Source organism: Alexandromys fortis, unplaced genomic scaffold (assembly GCF_014885135.2).
Source record: "Alexandromys fortis isolate MF-2015 unplaced genomic scaffold, M_Fortis_MF-2015_v1.1 scaffold_56, whole genome shotgun sequence".
In the NCBI taxonomy this organism is placed as follows: domain Eukaryota; kingdom Metazoa; phylum Chordata; class Mammalia; order Rodentia; family Cricetidae; genus Alexandromys; species Alexandromys fortis.
In genome coordinates, this window is record NW_026067935.1 from 1173230 (window position 1) to 1185134 (window position 11905).

Here is an 11905-nt window from a genome sequence, read left to right on the forward strand (position 1 = left end):
ACAGCTTCTCAGCCTGGACACGGACTGCGAGAGCGGAGAACCAGGCTTAGGATGCAACAGTGAGGTGGTTGATGATGTGCCTAATCGCCAGCCATTTATGGTTGATAAATGTCAGACTTCTGCTTATATCGAAGAATTTCCTATGTAAAACAGTACAAGCTGAACTGCTCTCTTTCTTTCTTTCTTTCTTTCTTTCTTTCTTTCTTTCTTTCTTTCTTTCTTTCTTTTTTAATGAATGAGGCAATTTATTAACCCAGCATCCTTTGTTCTAATGCTTCTTGTTGGCAGCTGCCACCTGTCCGGCAATCCTGTCCAGATCTCTCTGTCCCTGAGGTGTTAGCTTGCGGCCCCCATCCTGGTCCTTTCCACCATTTTCAGTCCCTCCAGGGCTTGGAGCCACACTCTTGGCCACACTCTTGGAACCTCTGCTGAAGTGGCTGGGCCTGACACCGTTTCTCTGCCGTCCTCCATAGATCTTGGTCATGGAGCCAACCCCAGCACCACCACGCAGGTACAGGTGCCGTGCTGTAGAGGCAGCTCGCGTGTAGAACCAGTTATCATCATAGGGGGCAAGCTCTTTATGTTTGGCCAGCTTGACTGTGTCCACCCATTCGGGGACTTTCAGATTCCTGGACTTTTTGAGGAAGGCTGCCAGAGCTCTGACGAACTCCTGCTGGTTAACGTCTTTTACAGTAACTCCAGGCATCGTGCGGCCTCCGCGCTGCTAGCCAGGGGAAAGGGCTGAACTGCTCTTTCAAGACAATCCAGAGGCCGGGCGATGGTGGCGCACGCCTTTAATCCCAGCACTCGGGAGGCAGAGGCAGGCGGATCTCTGTGAGTTCGAGACAATCCGAAATGCCTTAAGATGGTACACCTGCTGTCTCCCGAGGATGGAGAAAAACTTGCAGGTGGCACACAGTCTTTTCTTGTAAATTTTGACAACCTGTGCACAGCCCAGTTGTCAAGTTGTTTAGAGGTCATTCCTTTTCTGGTATTGACCTTGTGTCTCATCAAAAAGGCAAAGGATTATCTCTTCACTTGCATAATATTCATACATGACACTTTTAACAAGAGTGTCATAGTGAGGTACGAAGTCGAGTCTTTCTTTTGTTGCTGATTTCTTTTTTCCCGAGGCAGAGTTTCCCTGTGTAGCTTTGGAACCTGTCCTGGCACTCGCTCTGTAGACCAGGCTGGCCTCGAACTCACAGAGATCCACCTGCCTATGCCTCCCGTGCTCTAGGATTAAAGGTTTGCGCCGCCACCACCTGGCTGTTGTTATTAGTGATTGTCAACTGACTGTAGCAAGTATAGAGTGATTCATCAAAGTTATCACAGGTAATCTTTCCTGCTCGTAGTTGTAATAACAAACTTTTCTTCAGATGAAATGGCAATTGTCTGATCCACAGAAGCGCAGAACCCCCGCATAGCCTGCGCTCTCTGAGGCCTGTAGTGCGCGCTACCGGAGCTCCGACAGCTTCCTGCGCCGGTCCAACAAGTACACCGTCTTACAGCCCCCGACACCAGCTGGATCGCTGGCGTCGATGCCATCTGGGGGTGGGGAGAGAGAACACCCCATGGCCCTCCCTCGGGTGCGCTTCGCCGCGACTCTGCTTTGAAAACCTTAAATAATTCATTATCTTATTTCTCTGATATCTACCTATGTTCAAAATGTCCCAGAAGTTTTTGTTTTAAGAACTTTTTTTCCCCCCTGTGTTCTGAACAGCCTGCAGCTGCTCTGAGCACGAGACCCTGATGGCAGGGGAGTGGGTTCTGATGAGTCTGCAGCTGAAAGATCCCGAGAGCTGGGCTGTGGCCAGAGCCCAATATAAGCTTCCCCTGAGCACAATAAAGTTGGCATTCTTGTATCAAGGGTAACCCGTGTCCCCGTGTGCGTGTGTTTTTAAGTCCCCAGCTTAGTTCCAGGCTCGTGTACCGTCCCGTAGTGCAGGCGCTACGTTCCATCCTACATCTTGGCATTAAGCCAAGAGTCGTCCTTAAGAACGTGAGCCATCCTACTTCCTGGTACAAGGTTTACGTTTTAGAATCAGTACCATGGAGTCCAGTCTGTGCGCCCCCTCTCACTCCAAGACAGGGTTTCTCTGTGTAGCCCTGGCTGTCATCTGCTACTGCCTCCTGAGTGCTCGGATTAAAGGCGTGCACCACCACCACGTGGCAGGATTAGTCTTTTTTTTTTTTTTTTTTTTTTGAGATAGGGTTTCTCTGTATAGCTTTGGAGCCTGTCCGTTTTGTAGACCAGGCTGGCCTCAAATTCACAGAGATCCACCTCAGAACTCATTATAGATGGCTGTGAGCCACCATGTGGTTGCTGGGAATTGAACTCAGGACCTCTGGAAGAGCAGCCAGTGCTCTTAACCAATGAGCCATCTCTCCAGCCCCAGGATTAGCCTTTTAAAGTCAGTTTCCTAACCCTTTATCTGATATCTATCCTGTTCTTTAGAACAATGCAAATACCATAATTTTCTTTGAAAACCTTAAATAATTCATTATCTTATTTCTCTGATATCTACCTATGTTCAAAATGTCCCAACAGAGCCGGGCGATGGTGGCGCACACCTTTAATCCCAGCACTCGGGAGGCAGAGGTAGGCGGATCTCTGTGAGTTCGAGACCAGCCTGGTCTACAAGAGCTAGTTCCAGGACAGGCTCCAAAGCCACAGAGAAACCCTGTCTCGAAAAACCAAAAAAAAAAAAAAAAAAAGCCCCAGCAGTTCTCTTCTGTTTTAAGAACTCCTTTTTTTTTTAAAGATTAATACGTGAGTTTGCATATATGCCTGTGCAGCAAGGCATGCAGTGCTCATGGAGGCCAGTAGAGGGCGCCAGATCCTCTGAAATTGAACCTAAAAGTTTTGAGCTGTTGTGGGATGCGGGTGTTGTGAACTGAACCTGGGTAAAAGCAGCCAGTGCTCCTAACCATTGAACTCTCTCCAGCCTCACTGGTCATGATTTTACATAGGATGTTTAACCTTTTTCCTCTGTTTGAGATGTCCTCTCCATACCCCTCATTTACTAGTCTTCAGACTTCAAAATTTAGTTTTAGCACTATCCCATCTCTGTCCCTCGCCGCTTACCCTCCCTGGGTACCATCTGTCATAAGGGCACCTAGCATCCCTCCCCACTTGTGAGCCTGATGACCAAAGGCTGTGCTCATCCTGACATCCGTAAGCTAAGCCTGTTGGCTTCCATCTATTCATGCCAGCTACCCAGGGGCTAGAGGTAGGAGGACTGTAAATTCAGGGCACACCTAGTGAGACACGGGCTGGAGAGATGGCTCAGTGGTTAAGAGTACTGACTGCTCTTCCAGAGGATCCAGGTTCAATTCCCAGCACCCACAGCTCACAACTGTCTAAAGATTCAGTTCCAGGGGATCTGACACCTTCACACCAATGCACATAAAATAAAGTTAAATAAACCATAAATTAAAAAAAAACTGAGACACAATCTCCAAACAACAACAAAACAAACCAAAAAACCAAAGAGACACATATATCATACATACTAGCAGAAATTGAAATAGACCCTAAGTTTTACTTTCTAGCTGTCAGAAAACTGAAATTCAAAGGCCAGAGTTTCTATAATAAGAAACAAAGAATCTAAGTTACAGCATTTAAAATGTGTGTGTTACTGTTATCACACTAGTGAAGAGCAACTCAGAAACCTCCTCCTCAAACACACAGTCCTACAACATCTTGGGCAAGGCGGCCTACACCTGCAGTCCCAGCACTCAGGGACCTGACAGGAGGATTGCTGCAAGTCTGAGCCACCCTGGGTTAAAATGTGAGACCCTTTCTCAACTCCCAGAAGAAAGTGCTGTGACTGTTTATCAGATCTTAAGAACTCATATAGCCTAAGGTGTAATGACTCAGAACTGGAGTTTTTACTTTCTACGAGTCAATGCTATTTTTATAGGGTTTATTATGTATAGTGTTCTGCCTGCAAGTCTGTCTGAATGCCAGAAGAGGGCGCCAGATCGCATCAAAGTTGGTTGTGAGCCACGATATGGTTGCTGGGAATTAAAGTCAAGACCTCCGGAAGAGCAGCCAGTGCTCTTAACCACTGAGGCATCTCTCCAGCCCCCAATGCTATTCTTATAAATACAGCTCAGACTGACAAGGGTCCCCCTTGGGAGTTGGTGAAACGAGAAAAAAAAATTAAATTCACTTTGAATATAAACTATTAAAGCTTGGTGCCAGCAGGACGGCTCAATGGGTAAAGGTGCTAGCTGTGCAAACCTGGGAGTCTGAGTGTGATAACTGGAAACCATGGAAACGTGGGAGCAGAGAACTGACTCCACAGCGGTGTCCTCTGACCAGTGTCCTGGGCTACATGTGCACTCGCACACGCATCATGGACACACATATAAGAAAAGTATGTAGTCCTGTTTTTTTTTTGGTTTTTCGAGACAGGGTTTCTCTGTAGCTTTGGAGCCTGGCCTGGAACTAGCTCTTGTAGACCAGGCTGGCCTCGAACTCACAGAGATCTGCCTGCCTCTGCCCCGCTAGTGCTGGGATTAAAGGCGTGAACTACCAAACCTGGCACCTTATGTATTCTTATCAAAAGATTTTCTTCTTTCAAAATGAAAGTACTAGAATCAGTCTAAGATTTCTGTGAACGGAAAGCAAAGCAGAACAAACACAACATATGTTCTAGGACAGAAAGCTCATACAAAGATGCAGCACACTTGGGCAGACAGTGTAACCGGGAAGTATGTTCGATGCAGAGAATCTGAAACATAACATCAACCCCTATGGACACCGTGAGATCTTAGTTTCATTTACTTTACTATTTCATTCATGTCCCAAGAGAAACTGGACGGCTAGTGATGGAAGTCAGAGAGGAGACATAAAGACAGACATCCCTTTGGCTCCTTCTTCCCTAGGTGGAGGACACCTTGAGTTCTTCTGGAGTTTTACTCGGGTTAGCAGTTTCTGAACTGAGTGGACTTTCTAGGAAGGCGGTACCCGCACAGGGCTTTCCTGTGATTGGGTCGATAACTCGGCCAACTTTGAAAATGATCTCAGCCAGTTCATGTTTCACGTGCTTTGACCTGGCGACCGGCAGAGCTCTGAGGAGCACGATGTCCCCGACGGAGCACTGCTGATGGGCGTCATGAGCAAAGTAGGTTTTCCGCTTGTTGAAGTACTGTTGAGAGAAGGAGGGGAACAGATCAGCAGCGCCCATCTGCGACCAGCGGGGGAAAGAGAACATGAAGACATAATGCACAGAAAACCAGCTAGGGCTTGGCACTGGGAGAAGCTTTTAGTACAAAGGGATTAGCAGCTTCATCTTTGAAAACCAGCATTGATTTTCCCAGAGACAGTTCTGAGCTATGGAAGTCATTCCTTTAATTATCCTGGCTCTAAATCAATGATTACCTGTCTCTGTGTTGACCCTCCCGCCGAGGCCTCCACTCCAGCCTACAAACACACAGCTCTCTCCGCTAGCTGTGCGTCACGGAACCACTCCCGGCTCAGTTTCTTCCCACCACAAAAAGCAGATCTAAACTTATTAAGACAATTAAACATTATAATAAGACGGTGGTGGTGGCGCATGCCTTTAATCCCAGCACTCGGGAGGCTGGGCGGATCTCTGTGAGTTCGAGGTCAGCCTGATCTACAGAGCTAGTTCCAGGACAGAGCTCTGCTACGCAGAGCAACCCTGTCTTGAAAGGTGCCTCCCCCTACCACAAACTACTCATCATAGTTGGAGTGACTTCTCGTCACCTGGTCCAGGAAGAGAATCTGACTGGAGGGTCAGTGCAAATGTCTCTTTACTGAGATGTTCTCTTACAGCAATCCAAGAGGGAAGAACGAAGAGCCCTGCTCTCTGTTCCCACAGTGCTTTGCTCAGCAAACGACTACAGAGTGAACTTAAACAAAAGGCGTATTCCTGAAACCTTCCTACGATACAGGCGATACCCACAGCCCAGCAGTGTCAAGACGGCTGCAGAGGTTCAACTTATTTGTTACCAACCTGGAGATGCTTTTCTGCTCTGGCCCTAAACCACATTACTAACTTACCAATGCCACCTAAACCAGGCGCTGATCCTTACCTTTAGCAAGTAGGGATCCAAAACAAGTCTGGTTGCTCTGACTTTAGCAGTTTTTACCATGGCTGTGCCAATCACCTTTCCCACAACCCATTTGGCATGGACGGATGCACGGATTAGTGACATCATGTGTCTCTGAGCACCTAACATGAAAAAAAAAAAAAAAACCCAAAACACCAAAGCTTAACATTGTCAGGACAGTCTTCCTCCCTATTCATATAAAACCAATTGCTCTGCCTCTTCTCCCTGAAGTCTACCTTTCTCCACCATAGCCCAGATGACCTTGAACTGGAAGATCCTTCTACAGTAGCCTACCCTGAGTTGGGCTGGAGAGATGGACAAGTAGCTAAGCATTGGCTGCTCTTCCAGAGGACCTGGATTCAGTTCCCAGCACTCACATGGTGGCTCAAATCCTTTGTAGGACCAGTTCCAGGGGATCCTCTGAAATTACACACAGGCTAGTGCTCCAACACACCATCTAAACTTTGAACATTCTGATGGTCAGCCCTTACCGAGTGAAGTTTTTGTTTGTTTTCAGACAAGCTTTCTTTGTGTAGCTCTGGTGGTCTTGGAACTCACTCTGTACACCAGGCTGGCCTGGAACTCACAGAGATCCACCTGCTTCTGCCTTGTGAGCACTGGGATTAAAGGCTAGCGTCACCACTGCCTGGCTAATCAGGTGACTTTTGCCAGGAGCAATGCCCATGTCCAGAAATCATTCTTGCTAGCTTCCTGGAATAGCCAGGTCAGAGACGCGTACAAGCCTTATTTTTAACGCGTTTACAAGGCAGTGAATGGATCTCACTAACTCAGATTCCCCATTCGGAAGGAAAGGAACAACACGGCATGCTCACAGATATTCTGAAGAACTGAGTGTGAAATTACACACATAAACTGGTCACATTGGAGTCCCTCTCTCCAAATGAGGCAGGAGGCAGAGGGTAAATAGGCAGTTTAGGGAACAGCCCCAGTGAGTCTCCAGGCCAATCACCTGGGAAACTCCCCTGCTGCAGGTCACAGATTCTCTACAGATCAAAGCTCCTCTACTTACAGGTGCCTCATAGATCATCAGAAGATAAGTCACCTTATTTACCCTTTACCACGACTTTTTTTTTCTTTTTTTCTGCAACCATTTACATACATCTTATCCTTTCCACTTGAATGGAGTCCTTTCTTGGGACCGGTCCCTTCTCAGGGCATTTCTCTTTCTAACAAACAAACGGTACTGTCTGAAGTGCTCAACTCCCGAGTCTGCGGGGTTTGTTCCTTATCGTTAAAGGGGTACGATCTCGAGGTCACAGCACCCATTGCGGTTCGCTGCCTGTTACCATACACACAAGGGCTCACAGGCCGGCTGTGCTGCAAGACCTCGGCCGCGCACTGCAGGGACCGGGAGACTTTGACTCGGAGCTTCTTTGGGAATCAGTTGCTATGGAAACCACCGCATCCCGGGTAGACTGACAGGAGCCGCAGCACTACTGACCTCCCCGAAAACCAGATCTGGAACCCTCGCTCACCTTCTGGATTCTACTATTCTGATCCAGGCGGGCGAAGCATGGGGCGCAGCGTGATGGCGTCACACGCGCGCTAGCCCCGCCCCGGACTGTCCTTTTCACAAGGCGCCGCGCCTATTAGCTTTGGGCGGGGCTAAAGGCAAGACCCCGCCCAGTTTATTTAAATTAGCACCGCAGGCGGAAGTCTTCCGGGTTGGGAGTGTCGCGCCTCTACGTTCCCTACGGCACTGCGACGGGTGCGCAAGAGGTTCCTGCCTTTTCCTATGCCATTTTGTTTTCTGCTATTCTGATCTTCCCGCAATTGATTGGACATACCGTCAAATCAAAGGACTTTGCATTCGTCAGCCATAGAATCTTAACTTTTTTTTTTGTAGTCTCACATTCCACACCTGACTAGGCTTTGCCTTTCCAGTGTTGGAATTACAGGCGTGACCTACAATAATTTCTTCTTCTCCTCCTCCTCTTCCTCCTCCTCCTCCTCTACTTTTTTTTTTTTTTTTTTTAAATCAAGACAGGGTTTATCTGTATAGCCCTGGCTATCTTAGAATTCACTTTGTAGACCAGGCTGGCTTTGAACACAAGAGATTCTCTAGCCTCTGCCTCCCAAATGCTGGAATTAAAGACGTGTGCTACCACTTCCTGGTCCAAAATAATTTCTTATGTTCTGTTACAAAGTGTAATATTTGCATACATCAAAGTAGCGGATACAGGGGATACTGAACGTTTTTAAGGCAAAGAGGTGGTAAACAGATGGATATGCAGTTACCCTGATATACTGTATGCGGGCATTACAATGTCACACTGTATCTCATAAATATGTATAACATGCGTGTCAAGATTTTTAAGTTAATATTCGAAGTGGGCACGTTGGCACATGGCTGCAATCTCAGCATCCAAAGGCTGATGCAAACTATAGGGAATCTGGGGCCAGTCTGGGTTACCTAGTGACAGCTGGCCTCAGATACACACAAACACATAGACATGCATACATACATAAGGCTGAGGATGCAGTTCAGCTGGCAAAGTATTTACCTATCCTACTCAAAGTCCTGCCATAGATACCAGCACTACATAAACTTCGTGTGCCATTGCATACAATCTCACATTCAGAAAGTAAAGCCAGGAGAATCAGGAGTTCAAGATCATCCTTGGCTACTTGGTAAGTTGGAGAGACCAGCCTAGGCTGCCAGACTCTTTCTACAACACACAAACAAACAAATCTGGAAGAGGAAAGGGAGTCTGGTGTGAGACTATGCATTTTGTGCCCATTCTAAAGGAGGCAGACGATTTCTTGCAGGTTTCCCGATAAAGCTTTCTCAAAGGGAAGACTAGGGATATATCAGGCAAACTGTGAAGAGGAACAGGCTATTGGAAAAGCCTATTTGGGGGTCAAATATGGACAATCTTGACTACTGAATTAGCTTAACAATTGGTGTTGGAAGACTTGAAAAATAAAAATTCATCCAAAACATAGATCTAGACACATGGCTAAATGGCTGAGGGCTTTTATAGCCCGCACCATGTCCTGGAAACAATCCCCGGCGTTACAGTAATAGCAATAAAACAAGGCATCAATCTGTCCGGCTCATTTGTTTCTTAGCAAACATTTATGAAGCACATATTCTCAGAATCTGTGCTAGGCACTCTAGGGAAAAGATGAATAAAAGGGGAGCCTCCCCCATCACAGGGCCACAGTCTAATAGAGGCAGATGAAAAAGAAGCAAGTCTGTTATAGGTAGTATAAGAGAGTACAAACAGAAAACGTTCCTTGACACACTCATAGCCCAAACTGCTCACTGGAGGTTGTTGTTTTGTTCTGGTCAGACCTGAACTGGAGTTGCCCTCAGAAGGGTGATGTGGTCCTTTGAATGTAATTGGACCCTATAAGCTCACAGAGAGTGTCACTACTAGGAGGCGTGGCCTTGATGGAGTAGGTGTGGCCTTGTTGGAGGAAGTTATCACTGTGGGGATGGGCTTTGAGGTCTCCCATGCTCAAGTTACACCCAGTGTGGACACAGACTTCTGCTGCCTGGGGATCAAGATGTAGAACTCCAAATTCCTTCTTCAGCACCGTGTCTCCCTATACACCACCATGCTTCTCACCATGGACGATAATGAACTAAACCTCTGAAACTGTAAGCCACCCCAATTAAATCTTTTCCTTTACAAGTCTTGCTGTGGTCACCGTGTCTCTTCACAGCAATGGAAACCCTAAGACATATCATAAGGCAGTTTCCACAAGAGGCATCCCAAACTGACCTGCAATAGCTCTGGTTGGGACTACAAAGAAAGAAGCATTAAATCCTGGGTCAAATTAGTACAAAGTTTGTTTATTTATTTATTTATTTATTTATTTATTATGTATACAATATTCTGTCTGTATGCCTGAAGGCCAGAAGAGGGCACCAGACCTCTTTTCAGATGGTTGTGAGCCACCATGTGGTTGCTGGGAATTGAACTCAGGACCTTTGGAAAAGCAGGCAATGCTCTTAACCACTGAGCCATCTCTCCAGCCCCTAGTACAAAGTTCTTATGCAAACTTGCACCACACCAGTGCCAAGGATATGAGAAGAGAGGGCTGTTCTGTTTAGTTCTGTCCAGTTAAGTGTGTGTGTGTGTGTGTGTGTGTGTGTGTGTGTGTGTGTAGCTCCCATAAGGAATTTGAGCTCAGATTGAGAGTCACCTTTTTGTTGGTTTTGGACAATAGTCTAACACTTCCCTTGGTGCTCAGGAATGTTCATGGCCATGGCTTGGACTCAAGGTTACCAGGGAAACATTGTTGCTAGCTCAGTTAGTCCTCAAGGCACACTATGATTTCCTTTGTGTCAGCACAGAGACAGTAGCAGGGCCTGGAGGATGCTATGGAGGGACATCGGGAGCAGAAAGGGGGTTGCTTAGAGAGCAAAGGAGTGTAAAATGGTGACCAAGAATCTGGCACTTAGCACTCGGGAGGCAGAGGCAGGCGGATCTCTGTGAGTTCGAGACCAGCCTGGTCTACAAGAGCTAGTTCCAAGACAGGCTCCAAACCATGGAGAAACCCTGTCTCGAAAAACCAAGAAAAAAAAAAAAAAAGAATCTGGCACTTGGCCAGAACCAAAGCTATGTAGGATTCCGTTTCTTCTCAGATAGCATTTCTTGTTAAGGACCTGACATTGTCCTCTCCATGATGGGGGAGTCTTTGAACATATGAGCAGTTTTTCAGGTAGTGTATGTGTGTGTGTTTGTGTTTCTGAGGCAAGGTTTAACTATATATCCCAAGCTGCCCTCAAACTCACAGCAATCTTACTGTCTCTACCTCCTAGTGCCTGTCTGGCTTACAGGTAGGAGCCACCATGCTCTGCTGAATACTGTAAATTTTAAAATGTATTATTTAATTTAATTTATTTTTATCTTATGAGCATTGGTGTTTTGCCTACATTATGTCTGTGTGAAGGTGTCAGAAGCCTTGGAAGTGGAGATACAGCAGCCAGTTTTGAGCTGCCATGTGGGTGCTTCGGATTAATTGCTGAGCCATCTCTCCAGTCCTTAAAGTGTCTGTCTGTTGCTATTCTTTTTTTGTTTGTTTGTTTTTGCTTTTGTTTTTCAAGACAGGGTTTCTCTGTAGCTTTTGGAGCCTGTCCTTGAACTAGCTCTTTTTTTTTTTTTTATAAAGCAATATCTTTAATTTTCAACATTTCTTTTTTGTTTTTAAATTATTTACTTATTATATATACAATATTCTGCCTGCATGTATGCCTGCCCACCAGAAGAGGGTACCAGATCTCATTGATGGTTGTGAGCCACCATGTGGTTGCTGGGAATTGAACTCAGGCCCTCTGGAAGAGCAGCCAGTGCTCTTAACCTCTGAGCCATCTCTCCAGGCCTTGTAGCTCTTTAGACCAGGCTGGCCTCGAACTCATAGAGATCTACCTGCCTCTGCCTCCTGACTGCTGGGATTAAAAGTGTGTGCCACCACCGCCTGGCCTGTTGCTATTCTTTTGTTTTGTTGGTTTTGGTTTTTTGAGACAGGGTTTCTCTGTGTAGCCATGGCTGTCCTGGAATTCACTCTGTAGACCAGGCTGGCCTCAAACTTGCAGAGATCTGCTTGCCACTGCCTCCCAAGTGTTGGAATTAAAGACATGTGGCACCATGCCCGACCTAAAATGTATTTTTATTTTGCAAGAAAGCAGAACAAATTTTAATTAGTATAGTAAACTATTACCACAGATTATATTTATTAGGTCAGGCTAAAAATCCTATGTTCTTCAAAAAGGTATTAAGATTAAGTATAGAAAAAACTATAAATAAAGCACAGAATGACTAAAATTTGAGAAATATTACTCTTC

General features: G+C 46.2%; 2 protein-coding genes across 3 annotated transcripts; both read right to left on the bottom strand.

Annotated features, from left to right (window-relative positions):
* Window positions 1–180: 180 nt before the first annotated feature.
* Window positions 181–826, bottom strand: LOC126504246 (40S ribosomal protein S19-like). Its single transcript, XM_050146436.1, has one exon. The coding sequence runs from the start codon at window positions 704–706 to the stop codon at window positions 269–271; it is 438 nt and encodes a 145-aa protein (XP_050002393.1). The 5' UTR covers window positions 707–826; the 3' UTR covers window positions 181–268.
* A 3953-nt stretch (window positions 827–4779) lies between these two features.
* Window positions 4780–7667, bottom strand: Mrps17 (mitochondrial ribosomal protein S17). 2 transcript variants are annotated; one of them, XM_050146660.1, is made up of 3 exons: window positions 7584–7667; window positions 6070–6209; window positions 4780–5159 (listed from the first exon to the last, which is right to left on the bottom strand). In XM_050146660.1, exons 2-3 carry the CDS (start codon window positions 6193–6195, stop codon window positions 4893–4895), a joined length of 393 nt encoding a protein of 130 aa, XP_050002617.1. In that variant the 5' UTR covers window positions 6196–6209; window positions 7584–7667; the 3' UTR covers window positions 4780–4892. The 2 variants fall into 2 exon arrangements, with proteins under 2 accessions (XP_050002617.1, XP_050002618.1); XM_050146661.1 differs by having other exon boundaries at window positions 7550–7650.
* Window positions 7668–11905: the final 4238 nt, after the last annotated feature.

Coding starts and splice junctions, on each gene's coding strand:
- LOC126504246 (XM_050146436.1), bottom strand. CDS start 706: ATGCCTGGAGTTACTGTAAAAGACGTTAACCAGCAGGAGTTCGTCAGA.
- Mrps17 (XM_050146660.1), bottom strand. CDS start 6,195: ATGATGTCACTAATCCGTGCATCCGTCCATGCCAAATGGGTTGTGGGA. Junction 5,160..6,069: donor TGGATCCCTACTTGCTAAAG/GTAAGGATCAGC, acceptor TTCTCTCAACAG/TACTTCAACAAGCGGAAAAC.